Here is a 20,607-nt window from a genome sequence, read left to right as displayed (position 1 = left end):
CCCCCCCCCGCCCCAAAAAAAACCCTTTCAACTATGATGATAAGATAAAGATTTTTTTAGATATCTAAAAGCTGAAAAAAAAATAATTACCAACAGACCTGAAAGATATGTTAAAGCAAGTTCTTCAGATAGGTAGAAATATAGATGCACACAGAAAAGGGAAAAGTATCAGAAATCGTAACCATGTGGGTAAGTTAAAAACTTACTAAATATCTCAAAAAATATAATTGTTCATCAGAAAGGGTCCCATATACTTCTTCTCCAGTTGCTGCTTTTAATATTATTTTTATTTTTATTTATTTTTGAACTGGGGATTGAACTCAGGGATGTTATACCACTAAGCTATATCCCTAACCCTTTTTATTTTTTTTAATTTTAAGACTGGGTCTTGCTAAATTGCGGAGACTGGCCTTGATCTTGCAATCTTGCCTCACCCTCCTAAGTAGCTGGGATCATAGATGTGTGGCTTTAATATTAACAGCGTCTGTTAGTATGGTACATTTGTTACAACTGATGAATCAATATTGGTATATTATTAACTAAGTCATTTTTTTTGTTTGTTTTTTGTTTTTTGTTTTTTCAGTGCTGGAGATTGGGCACAAGGGTGCTCTACCATTGAACTACATCCACAGCCCTTTTTATTTTTTTTATTTTAAGATAAGGTCTTGCTAAATTGCTGAGGCTGGCCAGGTAAAGTGGTGCACACCTCCAATCCCAGCGACTAGGGGAGGCTGAGGCAAGAGGATTGCAAGTTTGAGGTCAGTCTCAGCAACTGAGTGAGATGCTATCTAAAAATACAAAAGACTGGGGATATAGCTCAGTGGTAGAGCACCTCTGGGTTCAATCCTCAGTGCCCAAAAAAAAAAAAACAAGTTGTTGAGGCCAGTCTTGAATTTGCAATCCTTCTGCCTCAGCCTTCCAAGTAGCTGGGATTATGGCTGTATGCCACCATGCCTGTCACTGACCAATGTTTGAGTAGATGCATCCAACATTCTGCATGAAACTTCACACAGAATAGTTTCAATGCCCTAAAATGCCCTCGGGCTACACCTGTTTTACCCTCTCCCCATCCTATGTAAGTCAGATATTTTTACTGTCCTCATAAGCTTTGCCTTTACTAGAATGTCAAATATTTGGAATCATATCACACGTAGCCTTTCAGATTGTCTGAAATATGTATTTAAGGTCTTTCCATGTGTTCATTGATTGATTTCTTTTTAGTTCTGGACTATTTAGTAATATTCCATTCTCAAGATGTACCATTCATTCACCTACTAAAGGACAACTTGCTCATTTCCAAGTTTTGGAAATTATAAATAAAGCTGCTACCAAAAAAAATTAAAAATAATAAAATATAATTGCTCATGATTTTCTATCAATAACAATGTATTTTGGGGTTTAAAATATATGTACAAATAAAATAAATCTATAATGACAATTGCAAAAACTTAAGATGGAAGAAATGGTCTCAATCAGTTAAGAATACTATCAATATAAATTATCACAGACAGGATGACTTAAAGAACAAGCATTTCTCCCAATTCGGAAGGCTACAAAGGCTCAGGGCACCAGCATGGCTGGGTTTTGACAAGAACCTGCTTCCTGGTTGCAGATAGCCAGCTTCTCATTGTTCTCTTCATATGGCAGAAAGAGGATAAGAGATCTTTGGGCCCTCTTTTGCAAGGGCACTTATCACATTCATGAGGGCTCCACCCTCGTGTGCTAACACCCTACCTTCTAATACCATCAAATTAGGGGTTAGAACTTCAACATATGGACTTTGGGGGCAACACAAACAATCTACTGTAGACATATTCTGTTATAAGATTCTTACATGATGTGTGAGATAGTATATCACTTGAAGGTAGACTATGGTAAGTACCTATTATGACAATGCAAAAAAAAAAGTTATAGCTAAGGGAGAAAAAGATTAAATTGAATAACAAAAATAATTAACCCAAAACAGGCAGAAAACAAAGAAATAAAGAAAATAAGAGACAGCAAGATGGTAAAAATCCAACAATGTCAAAAATTACACTATAATTGGCCTTAACGGTTAAAAGTTAGAGATTTATAAATTGGAAAAAAGAGCAAGACTCTATCATATATTGCTTAAAATGAATACACTTTAAATTAAAAGACAAATAGCTTAAAAATAAAATGTTGGAAAAAGAATATGAAAATGGGATTACTTACATTAATTACAGACAAAGTAGCCTGTAGAGCCAAAAAGTCACCTAGGGGAAAAAAGTTGTTTTTGTTTTTTTCCTATAATGCTTAAGAGTGACAAAGGGGCAAATATTTAAGTAGCTAATAACAGATCATCAAAATCCATAAAGCAAAAACTGAGAACTGTAAGAAGTTCTACCCAGAAGTGTAGCTGGAGATTCCAAGAACCTTCTAAAATAAACTGATAGATTACAGAAAGAAAATCAGTAAGGACATTATCAACCAGGTCAACTTAATTGAAATTTATAAAATGCAGCATCCAATGGCAACCAAATACATATTCTCTTCAAGAGCACATGGAATATGGACTATACAGCAAGTCTCAAGAAATTTAAAATAATTCAAATCATACCAAGTGTATTCTTTGACCACAGTGTAATAAAATTTGAAGTCAACAACTGCAAGGTCTCTAGGAAATCCTCAACTAAAGAAAACGCTTCTTAATTTTTGGTTTAAAGAAGTAATCAGAAGACAGGCCTAAGGACATGGATCCTCTTATCTTCCTGGTGTAGCCAGCTACACTGATTAAAGTTCCTTTCATGATTTTCACCATTACCGTTTCTGTTTGGTTTGGGGGACGAGTATCGGATTTGATTTATTGGATGCCCAGAGTCAGTCCCTGGCTTAGGACTTTGGTAATCACTTTGACAAGCCTTGCCAGGAGAAAGCATGCTATTCGGGCATTAGCCACTTGCAGTTTGCTTCTCCAGAACGAAGAGGGCAGACAAAGAGGGACCTGTGTAACTGCCAAAATTACATTCATTTGGGGAGTCTCTCCCTTTCTTTCCGCTTCAGGATGGCATCAGTTCCTTTATACCATCATTTGTTGAAACAGAAATTGAACTTTTTGGACTCTAGAGGCCCCAAAGTCTGAACCCTGGTAGGTTCTACCCCGCAGTGCAAGTTGGGCCTTGCCCTTCTTCCTTTTCGTTCTTGTTTGGGGGCTATTTTGAGCAATTTGAATTCTTTTGAATGGAGCTATTTGTCTGAAAGGTAAGTCTGGATTCTGTAACTTTGTGGTGCCAATTAACAGAAAAGGGGTACACAAAGAAGCCAGGCTGGTTTGGGGAGATCTCTGTTGTAATTTGCATAAGAATGGACAGCTCTGATTCTGTGCAGGTGGCCTCCTAGGGAGAACCTGAAAGTGTACTTTTAATTATAAAATGTAATTATTTCATGTGTTCTTCTGTCTGTTCACAATGCCTGACTTGGTAAAGGAAAAAAAAAAAAAGTGATGGCTGGCAGTCACCGCCTCTACTGAAAATTTACTGTTTGGTTGGCAGTTGTTGATTCCGAGTTGGTTAATTTGGATAGCCTTTGTTTCAGAATCATTGTCTGCTAGCATCGAGTCTTTTTCTTCTTTCTCTACATTGTGCAGATCTGCCTTTTTTGCTTTTTTTCCTCTTTCTCCTGATCTTTGCAGCCTTGCACCTTTTAGTCCAAAACACAAGTCCACCAGTTAGCTCAGAAGGTTAACAATTTTGAAAGAAGGGACATCTTCGCTAAATCATAAAAGAAATTCAAGAAAACAGATAGTGTTTGGAGAAAAACCCCATTTGGTATTCCAACTGGTTTTATGTTTGATGATTATAGTGCCGCAACTTGCATGTACTTAAGAAATGTAGAACATTTAATATTCCTGATTTTTTTTAGCGGTTTTGGGCAGGGGGGTGCAGCGTGCTGGGGATTGAACCCAGGGACTCAAGCATGTCAGGCAAGCATGTTAATATATGAGTAAAATATATGCAAATTTCTGACCAGCCATTCTAAATTCTGATACAATGGGAAATGTTTTAAAATTTAACACAAGCTCTTTCTAAATTGACTGAAATCTGTGATAAAACAGGAAGAAAGAACTTCAGGAAGCTCAAAGGAGGTTTTCCCAAGTTGGGTGAACATATAAAGTGCCCTTTACCCTACAACTGACTAGAAAACAAGTTGGGTCAGGATGACTTATCAACTAGATAGTTCTCCAAAATGTGATTTTTCTAATCCGTTATGAAAGAAATGTCCACATGTAAGGGTTCCTCCCTCTATTAATTAGCTCTTAAATTAGGGAAAGATTAGCCTAAGACTGCATGACTGCCTCACTCTTAAAACACTTGCTTTCACTAGGCCTTTGTTTTTGCCTTCTCAAAAATGTTTGGTCTAACATTTGTGTATTTGAGATGTAAATTTTCTGCTTTGTTTCAATTAAGTTATATTTTTGGAAGTTCAGATTTAAGATTAAGGATGTTTTAGGACTATATCAACAGATCAGTTTAAAAAAAGAACAGCAAATGGTGACTNGGGGGGGGGGGGGGGGAGAAGAAATCTGGGATCTATAAAAAGGCACATGCACCCCCTCCCTGGGGCACCCAGCTCTGGGCCCCAACTTCTCTCGGGAGAAGTCTGCTATCTCTGTTCTGCCTCTTTCTTAAATAAATTTGCTTTCTATGCTTGCCATCAGGGTTTCTCCGTTTTTCAGTCTTTAATACAGAGGGAACAAGGACCTCATCCTGATTTCTAAGACCAGTATCGCCACATCTTGGAAGCCTGAGGCAGGAGATTTGCAAATTCAAGGCTAGCTTCAGCAATTTAGCATGGTCCCCGCAACTTAGTGAGTTACAGTCTTAAAATATAAAGGACTGGTTCAGTGATAAAGTTCCCCTGGGTTCACTACCTAGTCCAAAAGGTGTGTGTGGGGGGTACTCTTGTCCTCTTAAATTCTTTAAGAAAAAAATATATATTTGAGTCTACATAAAGTGTTTTATAAATTATTGGTATATGGAAACAACAGTTCAAGATTGCTTTGTTTCTGGGTCTTCAATAAAAAGTAAGCTTACAAAGAGTGAAAATTCTAATTAACACACATGTAATTCTATATGCAAAAATATGAAGAATTTCAGTTGTGTTTTAATTAAAATACTATAGAAAGCATAAAGTAGTTTATCACACTGAGGAAAAAAAGGAGAAATCTAATTTTAAAAATTTTATATGGATTGTTTTAGAATATAAACTGAAGACAAGAAAAGAGTAAGCTAGAAAAAGAAAGAAATACAAGAAGTTATAGGTATGGGGATTTATTTTGGTAAGAAAAATTAAAAGGAAATGTTTCTACATGAGAAAGTATCTTGTATAGGTAAGTAATATTTTTGCCCTAAATTTCAAGATGGGAAAAAGTGAGACGGGACAAAATTAAGGATATAAACAAGTTGTGGAGAGTCTAAGTAAGTTGCATAAGGTTTGCAGAAGATAAATCTTAGGAAAATTTTATGTTTAATTTAGTTGTCTATAATTAAACCAGTTAAAATCATATATGGGTTTTTCTAAAGTCAAAATTTAATGTACTGATATAAAATCAGAATCTAATTCTTTTATGTTTAAAACAATAAGAGTTTATTAAAACATTGATTTGATCTTATTTGTCAAGGTAATTTCTTGTGTCTGTTAGGTTTTTATCACTTAGGGAAACTAAGTCTTACAAGAATTAGGGTTCACTTAAGTACCTATTTTAAAGTCTTTTAAATGATTGCTTTATAACTCTGATTAAATATACAACTGCTATGTTAGGTTATTATAGTACATTTGACACCCTAAATATATGCAACTGGAAATACATATATATCTGAGGGCTAAATACATTTGTCAAAGCTTTGCCTAAACGTTATGTAAAAGTTTGTGGAATTAGAGCTATATAGATTTAATATAGGCAAGTTAACCAATAAGTGCTCTATTCAATACAATATACATTGTATTTGTACATTAAACATATAAACATATAAAATGAATGATTAAACTTTTGGCATTTTCACCATTTGTGTATATTAGTGAGTCACTGTCTTAAAATAAAAAGGACTGGGGTTTAGTTCAGTGATAAAGTTCCCCTGGGTTCAATACTCAGTTGAATACACATATTTTATATATATATATACACACACACACACACACACACACACACAATATATATATATATACACACACACATACATACATACACATATGGTACACTTGTACATCAGGTAATAATCTATTTGTGGTCATTAGCATGGTATTCTAAACCTATAAGAGGCCTAAAATTATCCTTTGATTTTGTTTGTCGTTAATCTAGATACACCTGTAACTATAGTTATCCTATGGAACCAGGGATTCCAAATTTTGCTTCAAAAGTTAAAATTAATATGAAGTTAATATGAAGACATCTATGTAACTGGGATGGTAATCATTATTGATTTCTTTGTATGTGAAATTTATTTATGTTCCCCAATAGTACAAGCCTTCTAAAATGTAAAGCTTAGGAGAGCCCTTTACTATCCATGGTCTCCAAACTAAAATCTGTTAGTAGGACAGCCTTTTTTTTGCTTATATAAAAATAGAAAGCTTAGACTTATTTATGTCATTTAATGTTCTTTAACTGGGTAAAAATGTAATCAGTAATTGATATATGGAGAAATACCTGGGGTAGGAATTTAAATGTATTTTTTAATGATAATAAGGAGGGCCTGATTTTTTTAAAGACTAGCAATATGAAATATGGAAATGTTTTGCTGCTTTTTCTACAAAGGAAGGAAATTAAAGAGGACTGACTCTTAGCCTTTCTGTTTGATTCATGTTTCAGATGTAATACTATTATGTTAACTTATATTCAGATAGAAAAATATAGGAGAATTTGTTTTCTTTTATTCCTAAAAACAATGATATTTAGAAAGGGGCAAAGATTAGCTTCAAATGTAAAACACTTTAAGATTCCAAAAGGCCACCCTCACCTGAGGTAAGGCTTTGCCTCTTGCCCTATTCAATGTTAGGATGGCCGCAAAGTAGGCTAAAATTAAACTCATTTAAAGTTCTGTTAAAAGGATAAATTTGTGTTGTAAAGATTACTGTCATCCCAAAATAGAAAGAAATATATTGCAAAACTACATAAGGGTCTGGGTAAATTATAAAAGGTATTTAAACATTTTAACAGGTTTCAAAACAGAAATAGAATTTGTAAAAGATTTGTATGTGATTGAGTTGACTATGGTTTTTTTTTTTTTTTTGCAGAAGCTAAAAAGATATCAAAGATACACTAGTGTTATTAAAAATGTTTCTTGATTCAGAGCTCTTATACAAACTGAATGTTTTTCCTCTTGTATTTTCCTTGTAAAACTTTACAACTGTTGTCTGTTGATGTTTTACAGAAATACAATTTCTAACAGAATAAGCTGACTTTGTTTGAGATAAGAAGTCATCACCTTCAAGACAGACAAGATGTGATGCTGACTCCAGTACTAATACTGACCCCAATTAGATGGAAGGTATAACTGTAAAAATCAAAAATCATTACTCCCTCTTCAAGACTGGTGGAAATGGGCTTCTGGGATTTTCAAAACCAATATTTGGTGCCCAAAGACAAACAAATAAAAGAGCTATGGAACAAAACCAGCCAATATGTTGGCCCTTACCCTCCAAGGTCAGCCAGGACCTAGTTAATGATGGGATCCTTTTAAGGGCCCTGTATCTCAGATGAGTCACTCTGATAGGGGAAAGACTTAGGTGAGTGATGAGAACATGAGATTAAGGGAATAGTTCCAGAAACTGGGCCCACTGTGCAGACCCAGCATGCATTCTTTTCTAAGAAGCAATTTACCTGCAACCCTGCCTGGCTTACATCGACAGGATATTGTTACATTCCTCAGAAAACTACCTGTTATCTGCAGGAGAAAAGCAGATCTGAAATAATGTCCATAGAAATACAAGTTACCCTAAAATATGTATGTGGGACTTTTGTGACCCTTACACAGAGCAGATCCCAGGTAAAAATAATTCTCCATAACCATAACATCTGAGAGAACAGGTTTTAATTAGAACTGGTCAGCATGGGCCATAGTGACCTAGCGTGGTCATTCATGACAGCTGAGACTGAAAGTCTGATGTCATCCTGCTGTCAGTCAAAAGTTAGTATGTAGAACTGGACAGGACTCTCTGGAAACTCCACTGAAACCCCCCCCCCCGAAAAAAACCGAAAGTGCAGGAAAGGTACATGGTCCCACTCCTCTCTGAGAGAACACACTCTCTCCCTTGAGAGTGTCCCCCCTTTCCTTTTTAATAAACATATGCCTATTTCTCTGAGCGACATGTCTGAAATCTTTCTGACTTGATCACTAGGATCAGGGTTTAAAGCAGGGTGGGGGGTGTCTTCTTGCTGCCTCAGTTTCATGGAAGGCCCCAGCTCTGTAACAACTTGACCTCTTGATCAGGGGAATTGCCAGGACCCTGGAGAACAGAAAGCCAGTCAGTACACATTTTGCAAACAAGAGGGTCATTGGAGAGGGGAATGTCCCTAAATGCTTCCAAGGGAAGTCACATGTAGTCAGCAACACTCTGACCCAATTTGGCAGATGGCACAACTGGTAGAGAAAAAGACAGAAAGAGTCAAGAGGCTCCTCAAAAGTGCCTAAAAAGTAACCCCTGAGGAGTCTCAGCTGGACTTAACAAAAGGAAGGAAAGAGGACAACACAGGGGGCCCACAATTAGGTAATCAGTCTTGAACACCCAATGGAAAGTATAACCAGACACAAATGTACTAATATGGAGTGGAAGAAAAGTCAAAGAACAGTTATGCAAGAATAATTAAAAGGGAAAGACAGTGGCCCTTTTAAAGGTGACTTGAGACGTGCACTTGTGTCAGCCCTCCCAAAAGTTAGTAAGGCCAAGATATTTTGGAGATGACATTCTTATTGCCTGACACAAAAGCCAGGAACCTCCAGATCGAAGGTAGAACTCATAGCTTAGGCAAGGGCCCTCCATTTAGACAAAACCAAGAAAATGACTATTCTTTTCTGAATAAGAGTGTGTGTGTGTTTGTGTTTGTGTATGTTTGTGTTTGTGTGTGTGTGTGTGTGTGTGTATTTAGTAGTCCATACTCACAGAACTATGAAAAAGGAAAGAGACACCCTCCAATCTGAAGATTGGACATCTTCAGACTTTGACTCTTATATTCTGCTTTATAGCTTGTAATGGCACTTCTACTTTTAGGCTTAGACATCTAACACTTTTTTGCCTCAATTGTAATTCAAAAGCTAGTAATCACTGGGCCAGGACAACTGGAAAATCAGACTGGCTGACACCCTGATTCCCTCAAGGTTGAGGAATGGCCAAAAGATAGAGTTGTAACAAACACATAGACTCTACTTTTGCCTTCAAATATCGAATGGGTGGCTAAAAGCAGGATGAGAGCCTTGGCATCTCTGCCTCCATTCTGCATCTGTCCCCTTCACTCCAGGTCATCTTGGATTCCTGAAACGAGGTCTGATCCAATGAACACTGTGTGATAAATGGAAGCTACCAGCAGTGACAGCAAGGTCACACCTGCACTTGATCAAGATCACCTGCTTTGACAGCAATCCTTCTGGCTATGCAGACCCCCCCCCAAACACACACCATTGCCCTCATTCCCCTTTTCTATAAAACCTCAAAGTCTATTAGCTGTTGAAGACAGGGCTTTGGATACAGGTCCCCTTGTCCTTCTGTCTTCCTGGTGTAACTACACTGATTAAAGTGAGGAGGAGGAGGAAGAAGAGGAGGAGGAGAAGGAGGGGGAGCAGAAGGAGGAGCAGCAGCCAAAGGGAAAATTAGAAAGTACTTTGAACCAAATGAAAATGAACCTATATATAACACCAACATTTGTGGAATTCAGCTAATGCGGTATTTAGAGGCGAATTTATAACACAAAGCACCTATATTACACAGGAAGAAAAGCCTCTCTCAAATTACCTTAAAACTCCAAAACTAACAGTAAATTAATCTGAAAATAATCATAGGAAATTAAATAATATAGATCAGGTTATGTAAATATTAAAGAGATAATAAGGAAATATTATAGCCAATTTTTTCTATCAAAAAATCAACAAATTTAAGGGAAGAATACAAATTTCCAAAGACACTTCAAAAAGATATAGACAGCCTAAAGAGTCATATATCCTAAGAGAAAATGAATTTTAGTTTAAAGTTTCCTCATCAAACAAACAAACAAAAACAAAAACAGGTAGATCAGGTCTTAAACATTTAAGGAAGAAATAATACCTCTTCTATACAAACTCCATAGAAAAACTGACAAGGATGGAATACTCCACTCATCCTTTATCTGCTGTTGGTATTACTCTCATATCAACAGCAGATAAAGACCTTGCTATGGTACAGATGTGGTTTGTCCCCATAGGTTCATGGATTGGTGTTTGGTCCTAGGGTAGTGATGTTGGGAGGTGAGGGGCCTATAAGAGGTAGGACCTAGTGGGAAGTGATTCAGAATCATCTGTCTTTACTGAAAGCTGTTTTGAGGATGTGCCCACCCAAAGCCCAAAGGTAAAGCCTGTGGCAAGTAACAGAACAAAATGACAACCAACATGCTGCAGTATTTCAGAGTCTGAGAAAGGTGACCCTGACATTCATGACATAAACTCCCTGTTATTGTCACACCGTGTTACCATCACATGTGCAGAAATACAGCTCAAGAACAAAAGGGTTTGAAATCAGGAATTCAATGGTGTTTCTAACTTGGTTCTATGGCTGAGAGTGCCATGTCTGTACTGTGATCATACTATAGGCAAACTTCTTCTCAAAGTCTGTAATGGCTATTGCACAATGGGAATTATCCTTGGATTAACTATTTATTGGGTAGACAAATAAGTAACTGTGTTTTCATGGTGATTATCTACTGAGATCAAAGAAAATAACAACACTGGAACCAAAAGCATCTCAATAGTTAAAAGACGAAGAGGTTCAGGATGTCATCAGAATGGTAAAACCCATCTATTTATGCAGGTTTGAACAACCAATTTGGTCTTCATAAATAATTAACCCACCTAGTCTTTGGCCTGAAAATTGGGTAATAGTTTGAGGAACTCTGATGACTGTACAACCTATTTAAATGTCAAGAGGGCAAACAGATAAAGTCTAGAAAGTTCTGTGATTTGCTGGGATTATGGGAAAGCAAAGTAGCATTTATTGTAACATATCTATGGAAAAAAATGTGTCACTATGTTCCATTTAGCAACCTTACCCAATGACACACATTCATGAGGGCCACAGACTCACCCAGAATGCATTTGTGCCCTGAAGTTGATAGGGGTTGTGGTCAAATGGAGAATCACATGACAGGGTCAAATACTGTATATTTAATAAAAATTGTACTTAATAACCAATATTTTAATTTAATATTTAAAGCCGAGAAAAGGCCATGCCAACCCAGATGAGAAAAACCATGTCTCCCCCAGGGAGTATCTCCCAGCTGGAAGTCACAGCTATGGCCTCAATTTTACTCACTTCAATTATGCAGCCAACTGGGCATCATAGTAAACAACTTTATAAACCCTCCATCTTGGTGTCCCAGTTGTCTCAGTCTTCCTGATTCATGCTAAATCCATTCTTCTCCAGCTCTGGGTAGGTATCTGGTATTTGGCCCCAACTCTGAGGTGGGGCCCATCCAGTCCTGGCTGCAGAGTGGAGGCCCTGGGCTGAGGATATGCCCAGGTGGCCTCAGACACTGCTCATATAAAAAGATCTCAAACCAGAGGCTGATGGCAGGGCTAGTGGGTGTTAGGAGCCAGACTGCTGGATTTTGCTGGACAGCTGGCAGAGCAAAATAAATATCAGCAGCAAAACCCATCAAAAAGAGGCTCCTCCCATTACCTGGCAAGCTTGGGCAAACTGCAGCTGGTCTCCTTTCTAAGAATTGGTATGTGCCAGCACCTGAAACCATTACCCACCACCAGGGAGGTTGACCTAGAGACTCCCAACCAATAGGTCCCCAGCGTCCTGCTTCCAGTTGTACTGGGACAATGGGGAGCATCAGCAGGTGCAGGTTACTCCAATAGATTCATAACCTACAGCCAAGGGACAAAGTCACCTGCAGAAACCAAGCCAGGAGGGATCCAGCATGCCTTCCTCCTTCACTCCAGTCTGGGGCCAGTGTGTCTACAAGGTAATTTCGGTTATTCTTGGAAGCCCAGACTGAGGTTCTCACCCCCATTTTATGGCTGGAAAAAGGCGAGTATGGTCGATCACTGGTTGTGACATTGCCAGAATGTGGGACAGGGACTACCTAATGCCAGGCCCAGCCCTTGTTACCCCTCCTGCTACTGAGCAGGGTTTTTGCCCTCCACTGTGTAGCCTGCTGCCACTCAGTCTCAGGAATGAGAGGACAAACCAAAAAGCTCTCCTGCCAAGCAGATATGTCAGAGCTGGTCCCACTGCCACAAGACACCTGGGCACAATCAGGTCTTCCATGTCCACAGTGAGCCCTCTGCTTCAGCCACTTAGGACTGAAAGATCCTGACATTCTCTTCTATGGACCCTGTTTTCCAATGTGTAATTTCACCTCCTGGGCAACACTATTCTGAGGTATAAATGCAATCAGATAGTTCCAACAGCCAAGAGCTATTCTTGATATATCAGAATAAGAAGACTGCCTTTTGCTAAAGCTAAGATTCATCAAGCCTTCATTCCCCACATTCAGGTGAAGAAAATTAGGTGGAGCAATTAGCCCAGAGCAAGATAGTCTGCAGATGGGATATGAGCCTGGGTAACCTAATCCTGACTATTCAAATGCCTCATATCCCAGAGGCCTGGGGAGCACAGAACAATTGGGGGCCCAGGCACAGACAGAGATGCATTCACATTAACACCAGGTGCTGCCCTGGTCCCACCACAGACATAGGTAAGCCCTTATGACTCTGAACTTAGCTACACAGCATGGGCTCAGGTAAAGATCTGACAGTTGGCATCTGTCTCACATCTGAACAGATTTCAAGAAATTGTGATTCCCCACTTGCTAACCAGAAGGTCAAGGTCCAAAGCCAGCTCATACCACTACTTCTTGGAATCCCTCCATAAGGGGTCCTCATGCCTCACCTGTCAGAATTTCCCAGGATACTTGTCAAAAATATAGATTCCCAGTTCCCACCCACAGAGCCACTCAATATGGAGTGGGTGGAATGAGATTCGTCATTCCCTTATTTCCCAATAACTCTAATGGGACTTGCAACCATCATCCAGACCCCACAGAGTCCGAGGCCCCTCTACCTAGGATGGGGAGCTCACTGCCTCATAAAACAGCCATTCTGACATTATTATCTTGAACACTCTTCCTGTAGCCTTCCATATAGTCATTCCATGGGAATTGTCCCTAATTCTCAAGCCCCTGGCACAGGTCTCTTCCAGAACCTGGTCCTTCCATACTGCTGAGTGGGGACCTCTGCAGGTCACATAGCCAGTGAATGTGTCAGCCAGCTGCCCCAGTTGCTGAAGGATCCCCATCCCACACCCCCAGGAAGGAGAGAGGGCTTATCTTGCCTGTGCTGCCCAGAGGTAGTCCAGCCGCAGCCTCACGTCCACCTGCCTGGCGTGCAGGGCCAGCGTGCACGAAAACAGCAGGATGGCCACGATCGGCTCGTAGCTGCGCCCAGAGACACCACCGCCCCTGGGGGAAGGTGAGGAAGAAACCCCAGTCAATGTAGAGCTTCCAGGCAAGACGTGGCCAGCAAACCCTGGAGCAGGGCAGAGAGTGGTCCTCAGGTGGTGATGCCCACAAACAGCTTGCTGGGGCTGACCCAGGCCAAGACCTCCTTCTCAACAGGAAGTCTGATGCCTTGCTAGAACCTGGGCTGAAGAGGAGAAATGGAAAAGCCACGGAACTAAAAATTTTGCATAGACTTGGTCCTCGTTAATTTGCTAATTGGAAGAGGCTATATGTAGCTGTACACACAGATTTCACCAACAGCACCCCACCCGGGGCCTTTTCCTTGAGGCAACCACACTCACTCGGCCTTGGTGTATCCGCTGAGCTCCAGAACGAGGATGTAGGATGTGGTGAGTCCAGACAGCAGGATCATCTTTGGCAAGGAGGACACCCGCAGGAATATGGCTAGCGGGAGGGTACCCACCAGGCAGCAGAGCAGGGCGTGATGTGCAGACTCACAGGGCAAGGCAGGCAGCACAGTGCGCCGGCCCCCAGCCGCAAGGACCACCAGGGAGCTGTTGGACTGGGAGCTCCAGGCCCAGGGTAGGCAGCCCACCTGGGGAATGAGGGACATAGGGATTTAGGAAAGGCCAGGAAGCAGCCAGCATTCTCTCAGAACATTCAGGTATCCCAGTCTCCCATCCCAGCTCTCCATGCCTTCTACCATAACCGCCCCCCCCCCCGCCCCGCCCAACCCCGTGTCACCAGCCAGGCCTCAACCATCCTGCTGCCCACAGCCTGCAAAGGCTGCAGGGAAAGGGGTTAAGTAGGACCTAGAGGCACCATCCCTCCCTGCACCCCAAGCCTGGCATCTCTATCCTGTGACTCCTGCCCCAGCTCCCTCTTGTTCCTACTATCCTGGCTTCATCTTGTTAGTCCTGCCCCAGTTCCATCCTGTTTCTTCTGCCCCCTCCATCTGTTACTCCTGCCCTGTTCCCTCCTGTTAGTCCTCCCTGCTCCCTCCAGTTCTCTTGCCCCAGTGCTTTTCAAAAGTTATAATGGATGCTTACCACACATCCTTGGGCTACAGAATAGATTAAGACCACTATGAATATGCACAAGACGGTACGAATCTGAATCGTCAGGCACCCTGGAAAACACTGAACAAAAAAACATCATTTAAAAAATATCATCTGATTAAAAAGTAGATTCATGTGCATAATAAATGATCCACATGAAACAGAATGCAAAGAATGGTCTGTATGTCCCTACACCATCACCTGTTCATCCCCCACACAGATTTCTTGGCTGTTTTCATATACTTCTTTCCCAGATGAAGAACCCACCAAAGTTTTTAAAACCTATAATTCTTTAAATTAAAAAGGATAATATCACCTTCCTTCTGCCAGGCAGTGTGACTTTGATTGGCATTAAAATAGAGTAGAATAATTGACATTTTCATTATATGCATTCTCCTATTTTAGTAATGTCAAGAATTTCCACTCATTTGTCTTCTTTTATGGCTTTTAAGTGACTTTACCACATTCTTTGTGTAGGCTTTATATAATTCTTAAAAGTTCATAGGACTTTTATTGTAAATACAAATACAATTGAAATATTCAATAAATGTTTTCAAGCATAAAAGTAAAAAGCCCTTTTATACTCACATTCCTGAAAATAAAAAATACACACCAAAATAAATACCCATAGCATCTTATGGGAAACAACACCAGCACCAACAGCAGGCACCTGGAAGGACATCCTTGGAGATCTGCAAATTATTCCTGCAATCCGGGAGTATTTTTTCCCACTGGGCAGCTAAGGAAAAGCTGATAAAAAAAAAAACACCTCCAAGCCCAGGATCATGAATTCTGGGGATGAGGAAAGAGCAGTTTCCCAATGCATATAGCTGGCAGGATATGAATTCAGGCCCCAATTTTTGGTTCCTGATCTTTAACATGGCCCTCCTTAGGCTGCTTCCCTAGCTCTGGCCATGGCAGAACTCCACATGGTTAGGAACATGGCCAGAGCCATTGGCAGCCCCCAACTTCCAGGCCATTAACCACACCCAGTCCCTGGAACAGGATTTTGGAACAAGGCTACTATCCTCTGCAGATAACAGCTCTCCTTTTAAGAACAGTTATTGACCCAAAGAAATGTTCTTTTAAGTTCTTGACTTAAAAGAAATGGAATGTCTGACGATGGGCCACCAAGTTACCATGTGATCTGAACTGCTCATCAAAAGCGTGTGTTATCTGACCCACCAAGCCACAAAGTTGGGCATGTGCAGCAGCACTCCATCACCAAATGGAAGCAATCTTTACATAATGGGCCCTGATTAGGCCCTGAAGGCACAATTAAGCTAGGCAAAAGAATTGGCCCAAATGCCCAAGGTCCCCTCTCCTGTTGCAATGCCTACTCTCTCCCAACTGTGGCCCCATGGGGGAGTCCCTATTATCGGCTGACAGAAACAGCAAAGATTCAGGCCTGGTTTACGGAAGGTTCTGCATGATATGCAGGCACCACCTGAAAGTGGACAGCTACAGCACTACAAGTCCTCTCAGGATATCATTGAAAGCAATGATGAAGGGAAATCCTCCCACCGGTAGAACTCAGGGTAGAACACCTGGGTCAGATATGCAATTATACACTGATTCATGGACTGGGACCAACAGTGTGGCTAGATAGACAGGGACTTGAAAGGAACAAGATTGAATGCTAATGAGAAGGAAATCTGGGGCAGAGGTATATGGAATGACCTCTCTAAGTGTGAAAGAGAAATGAATTCTCACCAAAAGGTGACTTCAGGGGGATTTTTAATAATCAGGGGGATTGAATGACCTTTTCTTTAGATACCAGTCAACCTCTTTCCCCAGTGTTATGGTTTAGACAGGTATCTCCCAAAAGCTCTTGTGTGGAATAATGCAAGAATGTTCAGAAGTGAAATGATTAGATTATGACAGCTATGACCTAATCAGTGGATTAATACAATGACATGCCTTATCTTAGGCAGATAGGGCATGGCTGGAGGAAGTCAGTCACTGGGGGTATGTCTTTAGGGCTTATTTTTTGTCCCAGGCCAGCAGTGTGCTCTCTCTCTACATCCTGGTGGTCATGAACTGAGCAGCCAGCTCTTCTCAGCCATGCCTTTCTGCAATTTGTTCTGCCTTGCCTCTGACCCAAAGCTAAAGAGTCAGCCAATCATGGACTGAACTGCTGAAATCATGGTCCAAAATAAACTTCTGCCTCTAAGTCATTCTTGTCAGGTATTTTGGTCACAGAAACACAAAAGCTAAGTGAAACAGTAATTGGTACTGAGAGTGGGGTCAATGTTGTGAGTAATCTGACCATGTCATTCAGAAGCTTTTGGTGCCATTTGAAGTTTGTGGTAGGAATTTTGAAAAGTTTAAAGATATAAGCTGGAAAAGCTTTAAAATATTGTAAGCAGGGCTTAATGAGTGATTTCTGGTAGAAGCTCAAAAGACCAGAACACTGACAGAACTGTGGACAATAAAGACTGAGCTTATGAGGTTTCAGAGGAAAAGGAGGACTCTACCGGAAACTGGACTAGAAACCACTCATGTTACATTCTGGTAAAGAAGTTGTCTACATTTTGCCTAAGACCTGAGATTTTCTGTGGGAGATTGAATTTCAAGGTGATGTTCTAATTAATCAGGCAGAGGAAATATCAAGGCACCATAACACTCCGGGTGGCACAGATATTTCTGGCAATTTTTAGTCAAGTTTACTGTGATATTAAGGAACAGAAAGCAGAACAGAAAAATTTAAAAACTTGCAGTTTGGCCAGAAAAGTATAAGTAAAACTGTGGCTAAAGAAGTTGTGGTTAAAGAGATTATAGCCACTAAAGAAATGCTAAATACTTCACCCAGAGACAATAGAAAAGATGACTTTAGGGCATTTCAGGAACTCGCAAGACCACCCCCATCTCAGGTTCAAGGGTGGAAAAGTAAAAATTCCTTTGAGAAAAATGGGGCACTCTGCTTGTATAGGGGCGCCTAGGAAGTTGTTTCACCCTGCTCAGCTGCTCAGGTACTCAGAGGCTGCTGCAGCCATGATTCCAGGAAGCCTGGGTACTACTCAAGACGGTGGTCAATCTTGGCATCATCCATGTGGTGCCGGTTCTGAAGGAATGCAGGATACTGGAGTTAAGAGGTACTGGAGGTTTCTACTAAGATTTCAAAAGAAGGTATGGGAGGCCAGACAAAGTGTAGGAGGTTCCAAATCCCTGCAGACAGCTCCTGGGAGGGTGATATAGAAGGAAGCTGAAGCTGTAGTAGAGGCCCCCAAATTAAGAGATGTCAGTACGATGGAGCTTCTACCAAGGAAAGCTGCAAGAATAAGCTAACAGAGGTCATGTGGGCTGCAACCATCAAGGACATAGGGGTAGAGTTACACAAACACTTTGGAAAGAACATCACAATAGCATGTGCCCCAGATGCTGGACATGAAACTGGAGAACTCATTTGCCCATTGGATTTCAGCATTGCTTTAGTTCCATCCTTCTTTCTATGTCTTTATTTATCCCTTTTGAAATGGAAATGTTTACTAGCCATTAGATATGGATATATGTAACCTGCTTTTGATTTTTATAGGGACTCACAGCTAAGAGTTTGCCTTGAGACTTGGATGATAATTTGGATTTGGGCTTTTGGGTAATGCTAGAACTGTTAAGACTATGGGAACTCTTGGAAATTAACTAAATATAATTTGCATTGTGAGATGGACCAGGGGCAGAATGTTATTATTTAGATATAAGGTAACTGTTACCGCTGTTGACCGGTGAGGAGTCCTTGCTTCCCCAATGTTGAAGAATAACACCAGAGAAGCACGCTGAGGCAAGGTCAGAGTAGAAATTAGAAGTTTATTAAAGGACAACAGAAAAGACTTCTCCTGGAGGAAGAAGGGGACCCAAGAGGTGGAATCTGTGGAAGTGCAGTTGTTTCCCCTTTTTATAGTTCTTTCAGTGATGGAATGTAGGTTGGAAAGTCCGAGGGGTGGGACACAGGTCTGCCAAAGAAGTAATCTGGGCAGGAAGGACTTCATTAACACTTCTTTGGGATGGGCTATCTCCAAATCTGTTGGGGGCTGTTTCCTGGGCTCCATTAACATTCCTTTGGGATGGACTTTGGCCTAGGGCTTTTCTCGGGACTTCATTAACATTCCATGAGTTGTCCTGCATTTCCTGGAATTTATTCAACATGGCCTCCATTTTAGATCTTACTCCATATTAGACCCAGATTTACCTAACTACACTGACTACCTAACTTTAAATCTGGCTTCATAACCACCAGGGCTCATGTGAGACAATGTAAAAATGTCCAAAGATGATATGGTTAGATTATAAGAGCTGTAGCCTAATCAATGGATTTATACATTTAATGGATTAACTTGAAAGGACTACTATACTGCGTGGTGAGTATAAACAGGTAAGGTGTAGCCAGAGGAAGCAGGTCACTGGGGAAAGCCTTTGGGGTTTATACTTTGTCCCTGGCAAGTGGATCTCACTGTCTGCATCCTGGCTGTCATGAACTGAACAGCTCTCCTCCAACAATGATGGACTTGGGCTTTTGAGTAATGCTATGATGTTCTTTATCTTTCTGCAATTATGTTCTTTATCACCTTAGGCCAGAGCTATGAAGTCTGCTGACCATGGACTGAACCAAAATAAACTTCCTCCTCTAAGTTGTTCTTGTTGGGTCTTTTGGTCACAGTGATGAAAAGCTGACTTAAATAGCGTATCAAACAGTCAGTGCTTCACTGCAAGCTAGTTAGTGCAGGGCCATGAAAATGACCATGCAAGCAGAAACCATATAAATATAACTTTAATAATCAATGGGAAGAATTATGATTCCCCAAAACCCTTTAAAAATTTGCCAAAAACAGTTTTTTAAAAATCCTCTAGGTTATAAATATATGGAGAAAATTTTTAAATTAGTAAAATGAATTTTATTTAGTATATTTGGGATTGGCATAATTCCTAAAAGTCCCCAAGGTTTCTCAGCTAAATCTGGGCCAGAGACTATGATGAATGAGAATGTCCATGATCATGTGATATTTGTGGCAAAAGGGACTCTAAAGCTGTAATTAAGCTTAATAATAAGATAATTCTGCATCAGACAGGAGTACTTGCTGTACCTAATCTAATCACATGAGGCCTTTCTTTGCTGTGCACATTCCTTTTAGTTTGATGCAACTTCATTTCCCTTTTGTTTCATGTGTTTTTAAATCTCTGTGAAAAAAAAGCATTGTCCACATGAAAGCCATGGAGCTTTTCCTCTATGACAATGAATAAAGTGAAGAAATAACCCATACTTTGGGAGATAATGTCTGCAAACATTACATCTGATAAGGGAATAATATCCAAAATATATAAGTATTGAGACAACTCAATAGCAGAAAAAAAACCCCAAATAACCCAATTTAAAATGGGCAAAATACACATTTCTCAAACGAAGACAAAGATCACTGATCATCAGAGAAATGCAAATTTAAACCACAATAAGATATCACCTCTTTCCAAGTAGAATGGTTATTTTTTTTTTTTAAAGGCTTTTGTTACAAGTGTTAGCAAAAATGTAGAGAAAATTGTATAATGTTGGTGGGAATGTAAATTAGTACATTCCTAACAGTATGGAGGTGCCTCAAAAAATTAAAAATAGAACTACCATACAATCCAGTAACCACACTACTGGGTATAGAGCCAAAGGAAATGAAATTAGCATGTCAGATAGTTACACTCCCGTGTTCACTGCAGCACTATTCACAAGGGCCAAGATATGGAATCAACCTAGGTGTCCATCCAAGGATGAATGGGTACACTTACACAATGGAGTACTATTTAGCCTTATAAAAGAAGGAAATCCTATCATTTGCACCAACATGGATGAACCCAGAGGACAATATACTTGTTTCACTAATAAGCCAGGTATAGAAGCACAAA

The 20,607-nt window shown here is 40.2% G+C and overlaps 1 protein-coding gene and 1 long non-coding RNA gene across 3 annotated transcripts in view; one reads left to right on the top strand and one right to left on the bottom strand.

The window, feature by feature from the left end:
* Adcy1 (adenylate cyclase 1) overlaps positions 1–20,607 on the bottom strand; it is a 149,749-nt gene that overhangs the window by 31,989 nt on the left and 97,153 nt on the right. Inside the window, exons 12-14 of the mRNA XM_015490297.2 lie at positions 14,716–14,805; positions 14,008–14,261; positions 13,540–13,666 (exon numbers count right to left, since the gene is read on the bottom strand). Of these exons, the coding sequence (XP_015345783.1) occupies positions 13,540–13,666; positions 14,008–14,261; positions 14,716–14,805 (471 nt within the window). The remainder of the gene's footprint in view (positions 1–13,539; positions 13,667–14,007; positions 14,262–14,715; positions 14,806–20,607) is intronic.
* On the top strand, positions 2,053–8,319 carry LOC107146236. Of its 2 annotated transcripts, XR_007341746.1 has the most exons (3): positions 2,126–3,222; positions 5,220–5,350; positions 6,320–8,319. It is a non-coding gene; the product is annotated as an uncharacterized LOC107146236 (long non-coding RNA). The 2 variants fall into 2 exon arrangements; XR_007341745.1 differs by having other exon boundaries at positions 2,053–3,222; positions 5,220–8,319.

This window comes from Marmota marmota, unplaced genomic scaffold (genome assembly GCF_001458135.2).
Source record: "Marmota marmota marmota unplaced genomic scaffold, marMar, whole genome shotgun sequence".
Lineage (NCBI taxonomy): Eukaryota > Metazoa > Chordata > Mammalia > Rodentia > Sciuridae > Marmota > Marmota marmota.
Note: the sequence above shows the minus strand (reverse complement) of the source record. Positions and strands in the feature narration are given on the sequence as shown.